Consider the following 23764-nt stretch of genomic DNA (forward strand, 5'->3'; position numbering starts at 1 on the left):
ACATTGACACCTTTTTCTCAATGACATTAAATTCAGCATTGAAAAAAGGTGCAAGTAACCAACCCAACCCTGATAGTTTTTACCCTTATTTAACTAGGCAAGTCAGTTAAGACCAAATGCTTATTTACAATGATGGCCTACACTGGCCAAACCCGGACAACGCTGGGCCAATTGTGCACCACCCTATGGGATTCCCAATCACGGCTGGTTGTGATACAGCCTAGAATTGAACCAGGGTGTTTGTAGTGACACCTCAAGCACTGAGATGTAGTGCCTTAGACCGCTGCGCCACACGGAGCCCAAGATCCCATGCTTGAGCTTCTATTCAAAGTAATTGACACAACTGTAAATTGGATGTGCATTTGAGTAAGCAAAGAAGATAACCTTTTGCAAGCCTTTGGTGTGTTTTTAATGACTTCTCTCAACCATCATACAGATTGACAGGTGTCAACGATGTCTCTTGATCCTCTTATTGACTCTCTTTCTTCCCTTTATTTGTTTACCTCCTCATCCGTCGATTTTCATACTGCTGACTCTCTCAGAATTACCTGTATAATACGAGGTCACCACTCTGGGGAATCCAATATGGCTGGGCCGAGTAGTGATTTGTGAATGATTGTGATATCACTTAGTAATAAAGCTTTGAAATTCGATCGAGGTGATTTCTCCCTCCTAGAGGATGGGACATTTTCTCAAATTTCTACATTTTCGGTGGTATCAAAGGCAGACAGATTTTTCTCTTCCGTCATCATCTTTTTATTTAGAGCTTTATGAGGATTTAACCGTTTTCTCATGACAGACTTTCTGTGTACCCAGTTTTTTATGTATCCGTGTGGAATTGATGCCGATGGACTTACTGTTGTCTTATGAGAAGAATTGACTAAAATAATCAATTAGGTAAATAATAGACTTCTGCTTTTTGGACTATAATTTTATTTCCAACCACCACTTAATAGTTATTGCAGCGTTTCCCAAACTCGGTCCTCAGGACCCCAAGTGGTGCACACTTTCGTTTTAGCCCTAGCACTACACAGCTGATTCGAATGATCAAAACTTGATGATTAGTTGATTATTTGAATCAGCTGTGTAATGCTAGGGCTAAAAAGAAAGCGTGCACCCCTTGGGGCCCCGAGTTTGGGAAACCCTGAGTTATTGTTTGTTACAATAGCTTCTTGGTTTAACTAACTCTCCTGTTCTTGATTTATAGAAACACTAATGGACAGCAAGTGGGCGACCACAGAACTGTCCTGGACCACATTTCCGGAGAGTGGGGTGAGTGTGTTGTTATTCCACAGCATTTGCTGCTTAGTAGAGCTCCCCCTGCTTAAACGACACACCTCCCACTGTTTTATACCTCTCTTTGCAAAGTTTATTTTCTTTTCTTCGTTGCTAAAAACAAATGAGAAACATACACCTTTACGTTTGACTTTTAAGCAAAGTTTTTCTGAAATGAAGATCCCCCCCCCAAACCTCCAAAATAGTCCAAAACTCAAATCTCCCTAAAAGTCCCGAAACATAAATCTCCAATATAGTCAAAAAATACTCAACTCTGCTACATACTCATATTGAGTACATAGACCCAAAACGGCAACAAACACAGCTACAAGCAACACTAGCTGAAGAATTTGGACATACAGTACCAGTCAAAAGTTTGGCCCCCCCCTCTAATTCCAGGGTTTTCTTTGTTTACTATTTTCTACATTGTAGATTAATAGAGAATACATAACAACTATGAAATAACACATTGAATCATGTAGTAACCAAAAAAGTGTTTAAACAAATCAAAATATATTTTATATTTGAGATTCTTCAAAGTAGCCACTATTTGCCTTGATGACAGCTTTGCACACTCTTGGCATTCTCTCAACCAGCTTCTTGAGGTAGTCACCTGGAATGCATTTCAATTAACAGGTGTGCCTTGTTAAAAGTTAATTTGTGGAATTTCTTTCCTTCTTGATGCGTTTGAGCCAATCAGTTGTGTTTGTGACAAGGGAGGGGTGATATACAGAAGATAGCCCTATTTGGTAAAAGACCAAGTCCATATTATGGCAAGAACAGCTCAAATAAGTAAAGAGAAATGACAGTCCATCATTACTTGAAGACATGAAGGTCAGTCAATCCGGAAAATGTCAATAACTTTGAAAGTTTCTTCAAGTACAGTTGCGAAAACCATCAAGCGCTATGATGAAACTGACTCACATGAGGACTGCCACAGGAAAGGAAGACACAGTTACCTCGGCTGCAGAGGATAAGTTCATTAGAGTTCACTGAACCTCAGGTTGCAGCCCAAATAACTGCTTCACAGAGTTCAAATAACAGACACATCTCAACATCCACTGTTCAGAGGAGACTGTGTGAATCAGGCCTTCATGGTCGAATTGCTGCAAAGAAACCACTACTAAAGGACACCAATAAGGAGAAGACACTTGCTTGGGCCCAGAAACACGAGCAATGGATATTAGACCAGTGGAAATCTGTCCTTTTGGTCTGATGAGTCCAAATTTGAGATATTTGGTTCAATCCGCCGTGTCTTTGTGAGACGCAGAGTAGTTTAACGGATGATCTCCGCATGTGTAGTTCCCACCGTGAAGCATGGAGGAGGAGGTGTGATGGTGTGGGTGTGCTTTGCTGGTGACACTGTTGGTGATTTCTTTAGAATTCAAGGCACATTTGACCAGCATGGCTACCACAGCATTCTGCAGAAATATGCCATCCCGTCTGGTTTGCGCTTAGTGGGACTATTATTTGTTTTTCAACAGGACAATGACCCAACATACCTCCAGGCTGTGTAAGGGTTATTTGACCAATAAGAAGATTGATAGAGTGCTGAATCAGATGACTTGGCCTCCACAATCTCCGACCTCAACCTATTTGAAATGGTTTGGGATGACTCGGACCGCAGAGTGAAGGAAAAGCAGCCAACAAGTGCTCAGCATATGTGGAAACTCCTTCAAGACTGTTGGAAAAGCATTCCAGGTGAAGTTGGTTGAGAGAATGCCAAGAGTGTGCAAAGCTGTCATCAAGGCAAAGGGTGGCTACTTTCAAGACACTCAAATATGAAATATTTTGATTTGTTTAACACTTTTTTTGGTTACTACATGATTCCATGTGTTATTTCATAGTTTTGATGTCTTCACTATTATTCTGCAATGTAGAAAATAGTACAAATAATGACAAACCCTTGAATGTGTCCAAACTTTTGACTTGTACTGTATTTCTCTTAAAGTGGAAGAAGCCAATAGGCAAATTACAGCTGGGAATGAATGTTTCAGCTGATCATATCCCCCATAGAAATGGTGAGAAAATAAAACAACATATATTTGACCCCCAGGCTAACAGCTTGACAGACCTTCCCCACTCCCGGGCAGTGTAATTTGTCTTTTGTACGTGAGCGCAAAGTCAGTCAATGAAAACGGCGGGTTACCATGGCAACAATCTTCAGCAGTCCATTCTTTTCAGGCCTTTCTGCAGACTCACACCGAATGTCTTTGCACCCCAAGAAGTCATATGTCATTAGGGCAAGGCGGCCCTCTCAAAATGCGTGACAAGCCCATACGTTCTGTCCGGGTGCAATTATCATATTTGTGAGGTATTGCTGCTGCGACGTGTTGCACTTGATTTATGGTGTAGAATGCTGACTCCTGGACTCATCGTTTTGGAATAAATTGCATGTGTGCGGGCTCTGCCAAATATGGAATTATGCATTCTGTTCCTCTTGTTAAATTGATCAATGTTTGGAGCCCTCATTAAGAATGGAAATTAATTATTCAGGTTGAGTTGTTAGAATCAAAAGATTAACTTCTTGGAAAAGGTGATTTATTCCTTGGGCAAAAATATGTTAATAACCCAGTTAATCATGGATCATGGTTAATCATGGATTTAATCCTGTAATAGATAGCTCTTTGAATATTTCCTATAGGTAGTCATGCCTATATTGTAGAATATATTTGGTGTAGAATATCTGGGGATATGAACTGGTGTAAATGGTATTTTTGCTGACTGTAGAGAACCATATCGCCGTTAGACCGTTGTTGAAGCTAAGTGCTGTGAAATAATTAATTGACTGCTTCACTCAATGAGGTATACTGACCACATTTCATAGCATGCAAAAATACTTCTCACGGCTTTGAAGAGTAGGCTTGGAAATGTTCCACTTGAAATATACCACTTAAATCTTAAAGTACCGTAAAACTTCAATTAAACGCTGAGTCTCAAATAGTCGCCTGTCACTTTTAATAGCCGAGCAACGGCACACATTTCAGCACACAAACACCTGTTTCAAATAAACACCGGATCTAAATTAATTGTTTATGAGGTAACCATGAATTACCATGAATTGTTTATGAGGTTTAATGTTTGATTTGTTACATTAAATAATTCAGTAATGTCTCGAAAAAATGATGGCAATCATCCGTTTTTATCACGGGTAAGAAACTGCCAGCCATTGGCTGCTAACAGCTGAGAACTTCTAGCTAACTGGCAAGCACAAAAACAATCAACTTCGGGAGTACAAGCCCCCAGAAATCGTCTGGTTGCCCTCTAGTGGCAAAAGTAAGAACTGCCGAAAATGTATCGTCAAAGACGAAAACAATTACTCTGTGAAAGAAAAACATTTTGGGGGGGTTGAAATAGAGGCATACTAAGACAAATAAAACGTGACACAGTGTGTAAATGATAACACATTATTGAAGGAAATGAAGAAATGTATTAAAATGCTGGAAGTGAATGCTGGAACTAAACAATTAACTATTAAAATGAGCAAAAGCTGTGCGCGTTCGTGAAATAGACGCCTGGCTCAAATAGAAGCCGGTCTTTAATAAGCGCCTGTTGTGTTCAGTGATTTGAGCAAATAAACGGCCAGTCTATTAATGAAAGTTTTACACTATACACCATAACACCTCCATGATGCAACCAGAAAGATGACATTGAATTTGAATTGCCCCTTTAGTAAATAATGCACTGTTTGCATTATACACGATTTGAGATTAGAAATGGCAGAACTCATTAAAAATAGGCCCTATAATCTCTTTCAATATCAGCACTTACTAAATTACTGTAGCATTTTGGAGAACCAACATTTCCTAGGAAGGACATTCTGGTTGCTACCTTTCTTGTGCAATTATACTATGATTATATGAAGACCTAGGTTCAATTAGTATTTGTATTCTTTCAAAGGCTTTGCATGTTAGTGCCTGCCTGGAGTGTCAGATGAGTGGGGTTTGCATTTTTGGCACTATTGCATTGGTTCAAGCAAGCTCAACCAAACGCAGCTAAACTATTTGAAATCAAATAAATACTATTTGAACCCAGGTCTGATGATATCTACAGTTCTCTTCACTAGTAACATTGTTTGTCTGTTTTCCTGCAGTGGGAGGAGGTGAGTGGCTACGACGACTCAATGAGTCCTATCAGGACATACCAGGTGTGCAACGTGCGCGAACCCAACCAGAACAATTGGCTGAGGACGGACTTCATCCCCCGTAAGGGCGTGCTGCGCGTCTACGTGGAGCTCAAGTTCTCCGTCCGTGACTGTGCCAGTATTCCCAACATCCCCGGCTCCTGCAAGGAGACCTTTAACCTCTTCTACTACGAGTCCGATGGCGATACCGCTACGGAAAGTAGTCCCTTGTGGAGGGAGACCCCTTATGTCAAAGTTGACACCATTGCCCCTGATGAGAGTTTTTCCTTGCTCGAAGCAGGCAGGATCAACACCAAAGTGCGAAGCTTTGGCCCTATTTCCAAGGCCGGCTTCTACCTAGCCTTCCAGGACCTGGGGGCTTGTATGTCCTTGATATCCGTGCGGGTTTTCTTCAAGAAGTGCTCGACGACCATCGCAAACTTCGCCGTCTTCCCCGAGACGGCCACAGGGGCCGAGGCCACCTCCTTGGTCATCGCCCCGGGGGCGTGTGTGTCTAACGCGCAGGAGTTGTCCGTCCCTCTTAAGCTGTACTGCAACGGGGATGGGGAGTGGATGGTTCCCGTGGGGTCTTGTACCTGCATGCCGGGGTTTGAGCCTGCTATGGCTGACACACAGTGCCAGGGTGAGTTTTTAGTCTATAGGTGCCTGTTTTTACTTTTAACTAAAGCCTGGTTTTTAATGATTAACTAAAGCCTGGTTTTTAATGATTAACTAAAGCCTGGTTTTTAATGCTTAACTAAGCCTGGTTTTTAATGATTAACTAAAGCCTGGTTTTTAATGCTTAACTAAAGCCTGGTTTTTAATGCTTAACTAAAGCCTGGTTTTTAATGCTTAACTAAGCCTGGTTTTTAATGCTTAACTAAAGCCTGGTTTTTAATGCTTAACTAAAGCCTGGTTTTTAATGCTTAGCCAAAGCCTGGGTTTTTTATGCTCAATTCAAGTCACACAGTCTACTCCACCCTCTGTATGTATTGTGTGGCGCATGAATGAAGGGTGAAGGAGGGTGGAGAGTTTGCATTAATGAGCTGTTGCGGAGAGCAGCAGCATACAAATATTGAGAGAGGGAGGGAGAGGGAGAATGAGATAGTGAAAGGGAAAAAGATAGTGAGGAGAGAAAGGAAGATAGTGGGAGAGAGAGAGCGAGATTGTGAGAGAGAATATTGTGTGAGGGAGAGACAAAGAGATTGTAAAGGAGAAAGAGAAATTGAGGTGGAGAGAGATATACTGTAAGAGGGGGAAGGAGAGATAAAGCGAGAGACAGACAGAGGGAGAGAGCGAGAGAGAAGGACAATGAGATTGAGTCGTGAATTGCTGATTGCCCATGCCAAAATGAGGAGCGGTCAGAGAAAGAACGAGTAGCTTCCTCGTCTCTCTCCTTTCTCCACCTGGGCGTGAGAAACGGCGAATAACACGCGCCAGAGAGCTCATTTATGGCCATTTGGCGGCTCAAGGTTAAAAGCCTGTTGTCGACGCCTGATAAAAGGCTTCAGGCGTGGCGGAGGCGGGCGGTGGCGAGGAGGAGGAAGTGTAATTTCCTGTATGGTCTCCCCACCGTTAGTTCATCTACAGGCGGCTGCACTCATTACCACCGCTCAGACCACCGTGAGCCAACACTGCCACCGCTCACCATTAATCACAGGGACGTTACCTCAGTCTAGAGAGAGTTAGAGAGAGAGGTGGAATGAAGAGAGAAGAGGGGGGGGGGGTTGTAGAGAGGGAGGGATGGAGAGAAGGGGAGAGAGGGAGAAATAGAGAGGGGAGGAGAGAGGGAGGGGTGGTAGAGAGAGAGGGTGGGGGAGAGGGAGGGTGAGCGGGAGGTGGGGTAGAGAGGGAGATGCCAGTGAGGGCCACAGAACTTTCCGGTATCAGAGAGAGAAAGACAAATGGGCATGCCCTCCAAGGTTAATGGATTAAAGCGGAGGATTCAGGTGATTGTCCTCGAGAAACAAACAAACAAAAGAAAACGATGCTGCAGTGTATAATAATACAAACATAAATCAGATTCATGTTTCAAGAGTGTATCTTGGCCTGAGGTCTTAGTTGAGTTAAGAGATCCAAAACACATTTTCATGTTATCTTAACTTATCTATTTATTATATGGTTTTTGAGCTAGAATGTGGAACTTTAAAGTTTGCTAATTTCACACGAAGTAGCATTCCGGAGAATTAGGACTTAGCTTAAATTCAAAGTGGAAAACCACCTAGCCCGACTAGTTAATCACAACCTCTCGCCAGAAAGGTTTTTACGAGCCCCCATGCTGATCAGACAGATGTTAAGCCAGAGCCACGGTTTTACACCACACTTAAAGAATGTGAGAAAGGTGAAAGTAAAGTCTAGTTTCTAAGTGATATTCACAACCTCTTAGTGTAAACCTCCTTAACCCTACTTTTAGTACAAATCTTAACCCCATTTGATGTTGAGACCTTTCTATCTTGACACTTTTGTCAATGAAGTTGGAGATTGAATTGATAGAGGATAGGCCCCCAAAAAAGAGAAGCAAAATAGTATCCCTATAGTTGCATATGATTGATGATCAAGCTGCTTTGTATGTGTTCAGACCCACCTTTTTGAATTGTGTTCTTCTAAGCCCCACATAGACACTGAGTGATGGATTCAGGTGTATGCTTACTTTCAATAGTATCCTCCATCCTTGTTAGCCAGACCGGAACAATCTACTGTAATCCGTCCATCTTCATCTTTCGCTCTCAATTTACCTGTCATCCATAGTCCTCTCTGGGATAGATTGAAATCGCTCATATGTTATGATGAAAATGAGAGGGTATGAAGGATTTGCACAGACTAGCTAGAAGTTTATAAAGACTTCCTGACATATTTCCAACCCACATGGACTGAGATAGTCTAGTGTGACGATATGACACGAAGGTATTTGACAGACTAGCTAGAGGGATGTGACAAATGAGGGGGAAAAAATCTTGACCTTTACATTTTTGTATTGGTTTTCCGTTAAAACGATAAGAAATGTTAATAAATGCCATGTGATTTCAAAATGCGTCCGTTTCAGATAGTTAAGCGTTGCACCTGCATTACCATTACTGTACCTCAATTCCACCTTGCAAATGTTGCATTTTACCACCTTCTCATTTAACTTCTCAAAGCATTGCCATGTAAGACTTCGCTGATGTCGCTTGCCTTTCTCTGCCATTTTTCCAACTGTTAACAGCAATGACGTAGTGGTGGAGAGTCGTCTCCAAAATAATCGACTCCTTGCACGTCGACTCTCATTTCTGAGTGCCAAGATTAGAATCCGCAAGGAATCGACTCCTAAGATTTGGTACTTTTGGAACGCAGGAAACTGATTAGTTGCTGTACCTCTGTTGAAAACACACATTTGCATCTTTCAAAGCAAGGGAGAAAGAGGGGAAGGGCACAGTACAGGCAGGTCGGCCACTAGTTAGACAGAGTCAGAATCGTGCACTAGGCCTATCTATCGGCAATCAAAAGCTGAATCTCACAATGGAATGCTTCATCTTGCAATGTCTCACAACTTCAGTAGAGCAGGGCCTATCATTAAGGAATAAGCGAGTATATTCTACATGCACCAGACCGAAGACTGAACACACACTTGCATCATTAGCGAAGAGAAAGAGCAGGCAAGCCAGCACGAGGCAGAGAGAGGAGGGGGCAGGCAGAAAGAACAGTGTGGATATGTCATGGTAATCTGTATCTCGCAATGTCTTGTCTCGCAAATTAGCCTAAAGTTTACCTCTTCCTCTCTGGTTTTATTTAAATTACACAACTTTCCCCAGGCCTTTCTAGCCTATCGTCTAGTTAGGCTATAACACGACAAAGAATATGTTTCGTGATAACTGCACTGTGATTGACATTTTGTGGGAGGGGGTAAGCAAAGGATTTTCTCTTCATGTTAACGATCCCTGTTTCGTTCACACCCCTCGCTAGAAGTTTCCTTAATAAAGAGTTAGGTGTCCCTCGCCCATTCAAACTCAACCAGAAAGAGATAGTCTCGTGTGACATTATGTTTTCAAAAGATTTGGACAGAGTAGCTCTCTCAAACTCAACGAGAACTGCCCTATATCAATAGTTAGGCCTTTCTAACATACTTGACCCCAGCCGGACTGAGTTTGTAGTATGTGGCCGGCCTTGGTTTGGTGTTGTGCTTTATTGACTTTGACAGTGTTCTGACTGTCCCTTTCGCTTTTGTCTTTCCAATATAGCGTGCACCCCCGGGTCATTCAAGTACAAGCAGGGGGAGGGCTCGTGTTACCCCTGCCCCCCCAACAGTCGCACGAGCTCCAGGGGGGCCAACATCTGCCTATGCCAAAATGGCTTCTATCGTGCCGACAGTGACCCTGCGGACTCAGCCTGCACCAGTAAGTCAAGCTCACCGTTTTTCATTAGCGGTTGTCATTGGCCGTAGAAATTCAATGAAGATTCTCCGTTGAGCATGGGAGATTCTCCATGCTATTTAGTCTAGGACTAGGCTTAACCTTTGTCTGAGGAAATGGCCCAGGGAGTTTCGAAAACCGCTATGGTGTAAGTGTCCGCGAAGGTAGTTTAGTTTTAACTTGAGCATCTACAGTTGTTTCCACAGACACCTTTTATCAGAGAAATCACCGTTTTTCTCAGAGATATCACAGTTGATGTGTGATAGACATGCACTGCTTTGACATTGTGACATAGCCTAACACCAAAGGCCTTTTTTTCTCTGGCGTAACATACTGTGACTGAGCCCCTATGACTCGTGCAGACTCTCCCTGTTGAGAAAATTCGGACTGTGTCACTGTGTCCAAATCTTTTCAAACCACTGTGTCACTATCCTCGCAGACCATTCGGACTCCATACTTCCCCTATAGCCTGTCAGAGCGTGTGCCAGGCCTGGCAGACAATGTTTAGCAAGGGGTCGAGGGTGTTGTACTAGAAAGCTCAGCTCGGGCTCGCGCTGGGAGCCCAGCATTTCAGACTTTGTGCCCAATTAGATGAGGCCACATTCCAAACTGTGTCAGTCTAATTGGATAGGACAAAGCATGAGGGGGGGAACTAGCTCCACTTAGGGCGAACAGGCAGAGGAGCTGAACAGAGTTGGTTGAGATGTGTGAACTGAGACACTCTGAAAGCATTACCTCGCCTCGACTTTCCTCGCCATGTGCTGCTGCCGTAGTAGGTGTTGTCTGAATCGGCTTCGAGAGGGGTTTGAGTTTAGATTTCCCCTCAGCCAATGTAACTGGATGAAGGAAACATTCTGCTTGCTGCTCCAGTTGTCCCCTGTAGCATTTATCACACGCTACCCCGATTTCATACCGTTCTTATTGAAAGAGCTCGTCTCTATTGAGTAACACTGTTCCATAGGTATACACTACTATGCACCACCGCTGCGCAATAGATCATTTCAATTCAGATCATCGCTATTTTATGGGTAATGAATCAAGTTTCATTAATAGTGATGTTTAAGTCAAGCGTGGCTTGGATATGGTTTATATTTGCTATGTGAATCCTGCTATTTATTTCACCATGTATAGCATAACATATTTCTACTTTACGGAATGAACTCCCATTGCTATTTAATGGGTAATGATTTAAGTTCCATGAATTATAATGTTGGAAGTCGTGCATGGAATGAACATGGTATATATAAAATAAATGAAGACTTCTGTTCAATTCATTATGTGCTGGAGATCACGTTTCTCCACCAGAAAGTGGACAATTGTATGAACTGTATGGATCCAGGAAGATAAGCCCTAATTGGTATCTTAGTAAGCAAATCATAAATGCTTAGAGTGGGGTTCGAAGACTATGGTTTTAACAGTGAGGTTCTAAAAGTGAGGTTCTAAAAGTGAGGTTCTACAATATTTGCCTCTATAAGCGGTGTTCAGAGGACATCACTAAACCGTATGTGGCGTTTCTGTCCAGCCGTGCCCTCGCCACCTCAGAACGTCATCTCCACGGTGAACGAGACCTCGATCGCCCTGGAGTGGGAGGAGCCGCTGGACGTCGGCGGGCGGGACGACGTCATCTACAACGTGGTGTGTAAGAAGTGTCTGCGCGACCAGAGCCCGTGCTCGCGCTGCGACGACAACATGGACATGTCGCCGCGCCGACTCGGCCTGACCCAGAAGAAGGTGGTGGTGAGGAACCTGCAGGCGCACACCCGCTACAGCTTTGAGGTCCAGGCGGTCAACGGCGTCTCTGGGAAGAGCCCTGGCGCACCGCGATACGCCACCGTCAACATCACCACCAACCAGGCCGGTTAGTATCGTCGTAACGCTTTGTCAGCGCTTAACGTTAGCAGCACTCAACATGAATACTTGATATCGGCACTCACTCTCACCTCACGACAACACACCACTCAAGGTCACCACTGTAAGTAAAGTAGCTACCTAGCACTTAACATCACCACTCTGACTACACGACGACACACCACTCAGTGTCACCAACTTTACCACTCAACTCCGGTTAGCAGCAACAAAGTCATCTACTTTCTACCGTCTCATCTTGTTCTGAGTACTGATGCTTTGTGTGAGTTGATGGCCTCAGTATGTGTCATTTCAGCCTAGTACCAAATCAATCAACTGAAATGTCATGGAGAATGGTCAGATAAATGTCATGGTAAGAAGTCAGATAATCGTAAACATTGCTAGATGAAGAGCTTGTACACTTTGCTAATTTCATTTATACAGTGGAACAAAAATGCTCTTAACATATTCAACATGAAAGCTTGTATTTATTTTACTTGGTAACATCACCCTTTTTTTTTTGTCCAATCACAGCACCGTCAGCAATACCCACAGTGCACCTGATGAAGTCAACGTCAGACACCCTCAGCCTGTCCTGGCTTCCCCCAGAGAAACCCAACGGGGTCATCCTGGATTACGAGATTAAGTACTACGAAAGGGTAAGACACTGTTTTATAACCTGGTCCCAGATCTGTTTGTGCTGTATAGCCCACTCCCATTGCCTTTTTTCCAGCCTCTAGCCTGGTCCAAGATCTGTTTGTGCTGTATAGCCCACTCCCATTGCCTTTTTCCCAGCCTCTAGCCTGGTCCCAGATCTATTTGTGCTGTATAGCCCACTCCCATTGCCTTTTTCCCAGCCTCTAGCCTGGTCCCAGATCTATTTGTGCTGTATAGCCCACTCCCATTGCCTTTTTTCCAGCCTCTAGCCTGGTCCCAGATCTGTTTGTGCTGTATAGCCCACTCCCATTGCCTTTTTCCCAGCCTCTAGCCTGGTCCCAGATCTGTTAGTGCTGTATAGCCAACTCATAGGTGTTGTAGGAGTTGACTATACAGCACAAACGAATCTGGGACCAGGCTCACTGTTCTCTGATTCAACCATGATTTACATAAGTAAACATTTACTCTGTACCTTAAGTTTGAAGAGTCACTGGAAAGAAAACAATTGTACAAAATCTGTTTGAAGAATAAACATGGCATCTTTTGTCTGATGTAGCCTGGGTTGTTTTTGGCATTTCACAGGTTAGCGCTCACTTGATGCAGATGTGTGTTGTTTTCTTCAGCAGCATCAGCATCACGTGCCGATAGACCTCAGCATGGACATAGACATGCTGCTCATATAGGAAGGAATATGAACCAAATGAACTCACCTACATCAAGTGAATGCTGTCCCTTTTTTTTTTTTAAAGAAGAAGAATTTCGCTTTTTTTCGCCCCCGATTCTAATCAATGTGTTGTCGGGTTCCTCAAGGTTTTCTTGCTTCTAGGGAGTTTTCCTTGTCAGTCTGCCTCTGATTTCAGTCTAAGCTGTGTTACTGTAAAATCATGTGACAACTGCTGATGTTAAAAGGGTTTGATAAATACATTTGTTCGATTGGTTGATTGATTGATGTGTTCCATAGGGCCAGGCCATGTCTCACACGGTGACGGCCCAGCACAGCTCAACCCGTGTGGAGGGACTGAGGGCTGCCACTCCCTACGTTGTCCAGGTCCGGGCTCGCACTGTGGCTGGCTACGGGCACTACAGCATCCCTATGGACTTCAGCACCTCCATACACAGTACGTGTTTCTCTCTCTCTCTCTCTCTCTCCTCCTCCTCCTCCTCCTCCTGTGCTCCTTCGTTGTCTCATTCTTTCTCTCTGTGTTCTGTGTCGATCTCTTCCTCCCCATCGGTCTCTGTGCCTCTTACTTTCCCTCTATCTCTCCTCCTTTTCTGCCTTCACTAGTTCATTGTCTTTTTCTCCTCCTCTTTCTGTCGCTCTCTCCCTTCACTGTTTATCATTGTCCTCCACCATTGCTAATGCCTTTCATTTTTTTCTTCACCGGGGTGTTTCAAAGCTTTTCTATGTTCACTTTAATAAGTACAATCCATCCAAGTAGTGAAAGAACACTGAAGAAGCAATTTGAAGAAGCTGTCTGTTTTTTTAAAAATTGCTCTTAATGGCTGTGTGATATTTCTACAGTCTGTTATGGAAGCAGATGAATGCAGGATTTAATACATATAAAAACATTGAAATAAAATGTCTTGTTTTTCAATATCCGTGTTTTCTTTTTTACCAGAGTGCATTGCTTTTTGGAATAAGTAAGTAGCCTTGCACAAGGCTTGGCTTCCAGGAGCAGCAGCCAGTCTCCTGTTTCTGTAGCGTGAGGCAGCTTGATGTGCAGGACGCTAGTCTATCGCAAGGCCTTAACCCCAATCTAATTCAATGCTGAGTGCCAAGCAGAGACGCACTGGCCGGGGATCGAACTCCCAACCTTCCAATCGCAGGCCGCTAACTTGGCTTTTTGTAATAAAGCACTTTCATTGTGTCTAAATGAAAAACCAAACACAGATTGGAATACAATTCACATCCCATTATTCGTTTTGGCATGAATCCGCTTCCATATTTCACGAGCTGTTTCTTTAAGAATTCCTCAGTGATATTTCAGGTGTTTATTGTTTGTTTATCATAGTTTTTTATTTCTCAGGTGACCCTCAGAAATCGGTGCAGGACCAGCTGCCGCTCATCGTGGGCTCGGCGTCGGCCGGTCTAGTGGTCATTGTTGCCATTGTGGTCATGGCCATAGTTTGCTCTAGGTAAGTTTTTTTTTTAAATATGTATCTATTTATCTAACACAGGCCTTTTTGGTCATTATTTGGCAACTTCTTGAATCCTGAAAAGGCCCTTAGAAAGCCTTAAGCCAACCTTAGCATTGTTCCATTCTTCCAATCCCGACTGTCTGAGCACAATCTGTCATCTTCTGCTTGTTATTTGAAAGCAGCCTGTGGAGTGCCAGCCAAGAATGAGGATTGATCATACGAATGAGATTGTGCGTGTGTGGTCCTTGTTTGCAGGAAGCAACACAGCAGTTCGGAGCTGGAGTACACAGAGAAGCTGCAGCAGTACGGTGAGCACTGGGGGAGGGTGTGTGTGTTGGGGGAGCGGGTTGTGTGTTTGTGTGTGTTGGGGGCAGGGGGTTGTGTGTGTGTGTGTGTGTTGGGGGAGCGGGTTGTATGTGTGTGTGTTGGGGGTTGTGTGTGTGTGTTGGGGGAGCGGGTTGTATGTGTGTGTGTTGGGGGCAGGGGGTTGTGTGTGTGTGTGTTGGGGGCAGGGGGTTGTGTGTGTGTGTTGGGGGAGCGGGTTGTATGTATGTGTGTTGGGGGCAGGGGGTTGTGTGTGTTGGGGGGAGGGGGTTGTGTATTTGTGTGTGTGTGTTTGGGGAGGAGGTTGTGTGTGTGCGCGCATGTGTGTGCATACTATACAACTCTAATCCTGAAGAGCTGCAGCTTCTGTGGTCCTTTGTTCAAACCAAGACGGTAAAACCACCTGATTGAATGAATTATTCAGTCATCTGACCAAGGCAGGAAACTGCATTTGCTCACAGAAAACCATGATTATCTAGATCAGGTTTATCAACCCCCCCCCCCCCACCCCCTCGCTCTTCAAGACTCCCCGAGCTGTGTGATAGATATGCCCATGTGCTGTTCATGCTTACAATTTGATTCCAGTCATGACTGTATTAGTTAGTTACTCCACATTGGAACACATGACTTCCAAACTGCCAGTGTCACGCATATTTGATGAACGTGTATGTTCAAGACCTGGCGAAAAACATCTGACGCAATCCTCCCTTCATTCATTTCATCTCTCTAGTTTCCCCGGGGGTGAAAGTATACATTGACCCATTCACTTACGAGGACCCCAACGAGGCCATCCACGAGTTTGCCAAGGAGATAGACATCTCGTGTGTGAAGATCGAGGAGGTCATTGGTGCAGGTAACCAATATGTATAGCTAGTTGTTGAAGTTTTGTCTTTAAAAAAAAAGTATATTTTTTTAGGGGGTAGATCAGCTTTAATATTGCAGATAGATTGTGGCTTCCATCAATGTAATTGTCTGCATCCTTTCCAATCCCCATATTTTTTGTATATAGATATAGATATTTTCCCCTAACACTACCATCCCTCCCACTAATTGGAGTAAACTAATAGACAACAACACTTAGGCTTCTACTTCCTGCTTATACATACTATATACATTTTACGGACACCGAATATTTTACAAAATGTATCTTTTGTATGTTTTTAGTTCCACCCTTCAGCTCCACTCAACCCCTCCCATCTATCTCTGAACACCATCCAGTTTTCTATTTCTATTTGCCATATCTTTTTCAACTGTACTGTGATGCTTCACAAAAGTTCTGAACCTTAGATTCTACATATTGTAAATTAAAGATAAAATGTTTTGCTCAAGAGTATTATTATGTTATTGATCGATTGACTATGCCTTTTTTAAATCACCCAGCAGTGCTATTTGCAGAGTTAGCTCCAGGTAAATGTTTCAATTCATCTGCCATTCCTGAACCTGCGACCAAAAACAAGCTACATATGGACAGTACCAAAACAAATGATAATGATGATTCTAATGATTCTGTCTCTTCGCAGCAAAATCTGCAGAGCCGGGATGGTTATATCCCCCATAATATATAACATTCTATTGGTTGCAAGAATTTTGTACAACATTTTAATTTAAAAACTCTAAGTTTTGAATCGAGGGTTGTTTTGTGTATCAGTTCATAAACCATGTGCCATGGAATTGGTCCATCAAAAATCTCTTCTCAACTATTATGCAATCTATATGGCACAGCTGTCAATTTTTTGGTCCTGAAATGAAACTGGTATACTTTTTTAATTTATCACAATTTTCTTTGGACAAAGAAAATCTTTGGTCTTTAATGCAGGGCCGACAGACAAGTTCCTTACTTCTCCCCCTTCCACTTTCCTCTTCCATTTTTGCGTTAATGCTGCAATTAGTTGGTTGTAATTTTGAGTAGAGCAGACATTTCCATATATTTCTGTTAGCTGCATGTGTGACATAACTATAATTTACAAAGATTATACGTTTTTTAGTGCGGTCTTTTTGAAGTGTGGATTTTAAGGGGTAGGCTTTTTTGGAGTCAATTGTGTTTTGGGGAGTGGTTAATGTTGGGGGGGGGGGGGGGGGTGGTTGAACAGGATGTGTGCTGGGTGGGCAGTGTGTGTGTGTTCAGAGGATACGCAGCGGTTGTCGAGGGGGTCTGTGTCTATCTCCTAACTTCAACCTTGAATGCCTCCTTTGCTTTCTTCTCTTTCTCTTCTTTCTCTCTCTTTTTCCTTTTTAAACACACAACTTTTTACCAAGGCACCAAAACCCCCAAGCTCCTCATCCGTCCCCTCTCCCCCTACCCCGGTCCCAGGCACCACTCCCGGTCGCAGGTTGATCTTTCCATCCCTCAATCCCTCCCCAACCTCTCAGACCCCTGAGCTCTCGCTCTCTTTTCCTCCCCTCCTCACTAACTCCATCCCTTGCTCTCTTCCTCCTCGTCTTCCTCTTCTTCCTCCTCAGTTCAAACCAGTAATGCTCCCTCTCCCTCACTCCCCCCCCCCCCTTCCCCAATCCCCACTCCCTCCTCCACTCCTTCCCCTCACTCCCTTCCCCACCCAGGTGAGTTCGGGGAGGTGTGCCGCGGGCGCCTGAAGCAGGCCAGCCGCCGTGAAGGTGTGGTGGCCATCAAAACGCTGAAGGCGGGTTACACAGACCGCCAGAGGCGGGACTTCCTGGGGGAAGCGTCAATCATGGGCCAGTTCGACCACCCCAACGTGATCCGGCTGGAGGGCGTGCTGACCCGCAGCTGCCCCGTGCTCATCATCACCGAGTTCATGGAGAACGGAGCGCTGGACTCCTTCCTCAGGGTGAGTGACACCAGTTGTGGCGATGTGAGCAATTGTACATGACAACTCTGGTTGATATTGATAGCCTCGGAATTGTATACTGTTTAAAATCCCCAAGGTTCATGGAGAATGGAGCGCGGGACTCCTTCCTCAGGGGAACACTGACTGAGTTGTGATGATGCATGGAATCATACAGGACACATTCAATTGATATTGAGTCTACTCTACCCGAATCAAATCCTGGAGTCGCGCATTACCACACGTACTGTGCGACCACCTACTCACCAGCGGAGGCTTTGAGTCGTACCGAACACACACCAGTTATGACAATCCGTGGAACCGTTCCCGACCCCTCTGATGAATATTGATAGCGGCTGTGCTGAAAATCCTAAGACCTGCGTAGTTATACACAATACAGCTGACGGATAGGGATTCTACTGCACAAAACCACTGATGGAGCTCCTCTTTGACTGTGCTGCATAAAAGCCTGGGGACAAGCACAATTGCACATAGCACCTCCTACACATCAGTGGATGCTGAACAAATCCATGGGGGAAGTAGAGAACTTCTGCAACTTCGAGAGTTCTATTACGTGACACTTGCTGTAATGACAGTGGGCGGTGTACACACACAGTAATGCTCTCTGACTCAGTAAGAGCTCATTTTGATTTTCGTTTCGATTCAACCCATATATTACCAGGTAAGTCGACTGAGAAGACATTCTCATTCCCAGCAACCGCCCTGGGGATTAGTTAAAGGGAAGCGGAATGAGCCAATTGGAAGCTGGGGATGATTAGGTGGCCATGAGGGCCAGATTGGGAATTTAGCCAGGTCACTGGGGTTAACACCCCTATTCTTACGATAAGTGCCATGGGATCGTTTAGTGACCACAGAGAGTCAGGACACCCGTTTAGCGTTCCACCCGAAAGACGGCACCCTACACAGGGCTAATGTCCCCGATCACTGCTCTGAGGCGTTGGGATCTTTTTTTTTAGACCAGAGGAAAGAAAGAGTGCCTCCTACTGCCCCCCCCCCCCCCCCCCCCCCCAACACCACTTCCAGCCAGGACCAACCATGCTTAGCTTCAGAGGCAAGCCAGCAGTGGGATGCAGGGTGGTATGCTGCTGGCTCTTATTAGCCGTTAACCTTGATGAGCTCTTAGGAATGACGCACTGTCCATTCTTAGGTCATCGTACTATAGCTTACATAAAAGTCTAGCTCCTTTCCTTTAACAGTAAACCAAGATCCCACCTCCGAATCAACAAAAAAACAACGATTTAACCTTTAACCAGGAACGACCCTAGAGGTTAGAGACGAGGTTAACATAGTCATTCACAAATGATCTCTCTCAGAGGATAATGAGGAAACGTAAGACCATGCGCTACAGTACAATCTCCATAACACTCCGTGTCTTATCTCATCTTGTGACTCGAGCAGCTTCTCACTCCTTCTCACGCACTCCTCTCAGTCAGATGTCCATCCAACCGTGTGTGTGTGTGTGTGTGTGTGTGTGTGTGTGTGTGTGTGTGTGTGTGTGTGTGAATCATGGATACACTCTGCCATGATCTAGTGATGTCCCGTCAAACTATTGTGCCTGATTATGGGATGCTGGCAGAACAACACACACACAACACATGCATAACAAGAACAAACACGTTTGCACGTAAGGACAAATACACACACACACAGCATATGTTTTACTATCCTTGTGGGGACCTAAAATGTATTTCCATTCAAAATCATGTTTTCCCTAACCTTTAACCCTAAACCTAACCCTAATCTAACCGCTACACCTAAGCCCTAAACCTTAACCCATAACCCTAAACCTAACCCCTAAACCTAACCGCTAACCCTAATTGTAACCCTAACCCTAATTGTAAACCTAACCTCTAAGCCTAAAATAGCCTTTGTCCTTGTGGGAACCTGGGAAATGTCTCCATGAGGAAGAATTGTACTTGATTTACTATCCTTTTTGGGATTTTCTGTACCCACGAGAATGGTAATTACAAGCCCCTAACAGGCCTAACCATCTATGCCTGTTATGAAGCATTTTGTTTACATATCCATCCAAACTTGTTTTCCTGTCAAACTCAATTTGAGTGTAGAGTACAAAACGGAATGTTTACATGTTTGGCATGTTTGGAATGTTACCCTCCTGAGTTGTTGAGAAACAAACCTCCATTTCCAGGCTCCCTCGTGAGACTTGGAAGTATGGCATCGAATTCAATCAAACTTTATTTGTCACAAATGCTTGCTTAACCAACAATGCAGTTTAAGAAAGAGTTCCAAATCAAATCTAATTGTGTTGGTCACATACGCATGGTTAGCAGATGTTAATGCGAGTGTAGCGAAATGCATGTGCTTCTAGTTCCGACAACGCAGTAATATCTAACAAGTAATCTAACAAATTCACAACGACTACCTTATACACACACATGTGAAGGGATGAATAAGAATATGTACATATAAATATATGGACGAGCGATGGCCGTGCGGCATAGGCAAGATGCAAAAGATGGTATAGAATACAGTATATACATATGAGATGAGTAATGTACAGTTAGGAAAATATTTACCAAATATACTAAAGTAAAAAGTAACACAATAAAAGAACAATAACGAGGCTATATACAGGGTGTACCGGTACCGAGTCAATGTGAAGGGGTACAGGTTAGTCGAGGTAATTTGTACATTGAGGTAGGGGTAAAGTGACTTTGCATAGATAATAAACAATGAGTGGCAGCAGTGTAAAAACAAATTGGGGGGGGTCAATGTGAATAGTCTGGGTGGCCATTTGATTAATTGTTCAGCAGTCTTATGGCTTGGGGGTAGAAGTTGATAAGGAGCCTTTTGGTACCAGACTTGGCGCACCGGTACTGCTTGCCGTGCGGTAGCAGATAGAACAGTCTATAACTTGCGTGACTGGAGTCTTTGACAATTTTTGGGGCTTTCCTCTGATGCTGCCTAGTATATAGGTCCTGGATGGCAGGAAGCTTGGCCCCAGTGATGTACTGGGCCGTACGCACTACCTTCTGTAGCGCCTTACAGTCAGATGCTAAGCAGTTGCCATACCAGGCAGTGATGCAACCAATCAGGATGCCCTCGATGGTGCAGCTGTAGAACTTTTTGAGGATCTGGGGACCCATGACAAATCTTTTCAGCCTCCTGAGGGGGAAAAGGTGTTGTCTTGCCCTCTTCACAACTATCTTGGTGTGTTTGGATGTGATGTGGACACCAAGGAACTTGAAACTCTCGACTTGCTCCACCACAGCCCCATCGATGTTAATGGGGGCCTGTTCGGCCCACCTTTTCCTGTAGTCCACGATCAGCTCCTTTGTCTTGCTCACATTGAGGGAGAGGCTGTTGTCCTGGCACCATACACCCAGGTCTCTGACCTCCTCCCTATAGGCTGTCTCATCGTTGTCTGTAATCAGGGCTACCACTGTTGTGTCGTCAGCAAACTTAATGATGGTGTTGGAGTCGTGTTTGGCCACACAGTCGTGGGTGAACAGGGAGTACAGGAGGGGACTAAGCATGCACCCCTGAGGGGCCCCAGTGTTGAGGATCAGCATGGCAGATGTTTTGTTGCCTACCCTTACCACCTGGTGGCGGCCCGTCAGGAAGTCCAGGATCCAGTTGCAGAGGGAGGTGTTTAGTCCCAGGGTCCTTAGTGATGAGCTTTGTGGGCACTATGGTGTTGAACGCTGAGCTGTAGTCAATGAACAGCATTCTCACATAGGTGTTCCTTTTGTCCAGGTGGGAAAGGGCATTGTGGAGTGCGATTGAGATTGCGTCATCTGTGAATCTGTTGGGGCGGTATGCGAATTGGAGTGGGTCTAGGGTATTCGGAATGATGCTGTTGATGTGAGCCATGACCAGCCTTTCAAAGCACTTCGTGGCTACCGACGTGAGTGCTACAGGGCAGTAATCATTTAGGCAGGTTACCTTTGCTTCCTTGGGCACAGGGACTATGGTGGTCTGCTTGAAACATGTAGGTATTACAGACTCTGTCAGGGAGAGGTTGAAAATGTCAGTGAAGACACTTGCCAGTTGGTCCGCGATGCTTTGAGTACACGTCCTGGTAATCTGTCTGCCCCACGGTTTTGTGAATGTTGACCTGTTTAAAAGTCTTGCTCACATCGGCTACCAAGAGAGTTATCACACAGTCGTCCGGAACGGCTGGTGCTCTCATGCATGAACAATACTAATAAGAAATGGGACTGATTTATGTATTGGAGCTGGTAATATAAATATAATCTCTCATTTTCCATTCTAGTTATTCTAATTCTGTGGAGCTGTTGTGAGGGTAAGCGTGGTTAGCATGGCACCATCAATGGAATGCTCATTTCCTTTCAGTCAAGACTGGATCACGCAGAAAATGGTTGAACCTCTTGTCGTTCTGTGAAAGGAAAATTGAATTCTAACTGTAACTAGTTGACAGCGGACTTTCCTATTCACTTTCACGCTGTTTCATCTGTAGTTACACACAGCACAGCACATGGAATTTAGTTTTATATTCATTTAAATTATTAATCTTATTAGATGGGGTCAGACAGCTTGAAAAGTTTGTCTGTTGCAGACTGACAGAACCAGCCATGGATGGTTATGGCATATGTTATGATTATGTTTATGTAAGCTTTAGGACTGACTGACTTACTTCATCTACCTATTCCCTCTCTCTCTCCCTCCCCTCTTACCTTTTCCTCACCCATCTCCCCCTTCTCTCTCTCTCCCTCCTCTCTTACTTTTTCCTCACCCATCTCCCCCTTCTCTCCCTCCTCTCTTACTTTTTCCTCACCCATCTCCCCCTTCTCTCTCTCCCTCCTTTCTTACTTTTTCCTCACCCATCTCCCCCTTCTCTCTTCTCTCCCTTCTGTCTCTCTTTCCTTCTTCTTCCTTCTGTCTTTCTCTCCCTTTCTCATTCCCCTCTATCTCCCCTCCTCCCTGTCTGCCTTACTCCTCTATTTCTCTACCTCACTCACCCCCATTCCCCACCCATCCCTCACAGCTGAATGATGGGCGCTTCACGGTGACCCAGCTGGTGGGCATGCTGCGTGGCATGGCGTCGGGCATGAAGTACCTCTCGGACATGAACTATGTCCACCGGGACCTCGCCGCCCGCAACATCCTGGTCAACAGCAACCTGGTGTGTAAGGTGTCCGACTTCGGTCTGTCCCGTTTCCTGGACGACTCATCAGTCGATCCTACCTACACCAGCTCTCTGGTGAGTGACGTGGGAGGGAGAGTGTGAGTTGTGGGAGGATCTGCTTGTTGGCTTGGTCTGTGTTTATTTGGTATGTCTATGTTTGTCTGTGTGATTGCTTGTTTGTTTGTTTATCTTTGTTTGTTTGCAATTTTGTGTGTGTATGTGTGTGTGCTCACCATGTGTTGTCTTTTTGTCTCTCTGCAGTCTGTATATGAGAGTATGGTTATCAGTGTGTGTCTGCCTATGTGTCTGCCTGTGTGTGTCTGCCTATGTGTCTGCCTGTGTGTGGGTGCGTCTCTGCCTGTGTGTGGGTGCGTCTCTGCCTGTGTGTGAGTGCGTCTCTGCCTGTGTGTGGGTGCGTCTCTGCCTGTGTTTACTCCATCGCTCAGCATGCTCCAATGTAGCAACCCTGCCTCCCCCTGTGTCTCTGCAGGGAGGTAAGATTCCCATCCGCTGGACCGCCCCCGAGGCCATCGCCTTCAGGAAGTTCACCTCGGCCAGTGACGTGTGGAGCTACGGAATCGTCATGTGGGAGGTGGTATCCTACGGAGAAAGGCCCTACTGGGACATGAGCAACCAGGATGTGAGTCAGTTATATGCACTGAACAAAAATATAAACGCAACATGTAAAGTGTTGGTCCCATGTTTCATGAGCTGAAATGAAAGATCCCAGAAATGATCCATACTCAGAAAAGGCTTATGTCTCTCAAATGTTGTGCACAAATTTGTTTACATCCCTGATAGTGAGCATTTCTCCTCTGCCAATATAATCCATCCACCTGACAGGTGTGGCATATCCAGAAGCTGATTAAACAGCATGATTAATCACAGGTGCACCTTGTGCTGGGGACAATAAAAGGCCACTCAAAAATGTGCGGTTTTGTCACACAACACAATGCCACAGATGTCTCAAGTTTTGGGAGTGTGCAATTGGCATGCTGACTGCAGGAATGTCCACCAGAGCTGTTGCCAGAGAATTGATTGTTCAATTCTCTACCTTAAGCGTAATTTTAGAGAATTTGGC

At 44.6% G+C, this 23764-nt stretch overlaps 1 protein-coding gene across 1 annotated transcript in view; it reads left to right on the plus strand.

The window, feature by feature from the left end:
- Positions 1-23764, plus strand: part of LOC120056257 (ephrin type-B receptor 3-like) — a 35310-nt gene that overhangs the window by 5734 nt on the left and 5812 nt on the right. Inside the window, exons 2-13 of the mRNA XM_039004507.1 lie at positions 1208-1272; positions 5369-6041; positions 9613-9768; positions 11306-11641; positions 12163-12287; positions 13247-13403; positions 14313-14421; positions 14680-14732; positions 15479-15601; positions 17308-17555; positions 22543-22758; positions 23174-23323. Of these exons, the coding sequence (XP_038860435.1) occupies positions 1208-1272; positions 5369-6041; positions 9613-9768; positions 11306-11641; positions 12163-12287; positions 13247-13403; positions 14313-14421; positions 14680-14732; positions 15479-15601; positions 17308-17555; positions 22543-22758; positions 23174-23323 (2411 nt within the window). The remainder of the gene's footprint in view (positions 1-1207; positions 1273-5368; positions 6042-9612; positions 9769-11305; positions 11642-12162; positions 12288-13246; positions 13404-14312; positions 14422-14679; positions 14733-15478; positions 15602-17307; positions 17556-22542; positions 22759-23173; positions 23324-23764) is intronic.

Source organism: Salvelinus namaycush, chromosome 11 (genome assembly GCF_016432855.1).
Source record: "Salvelinus namaycush isolate Seneca chromosome 11, SaNama_1.0, whole genome shotgun sequence".
Classification (NCBI taxonomy): domain Eukaryota; kingdom Metazoa; phylum Chordata; class Actinopteri; order Salmoniformes; family Salmonidae; genus Salvelinus; species Salvelinus namaycush.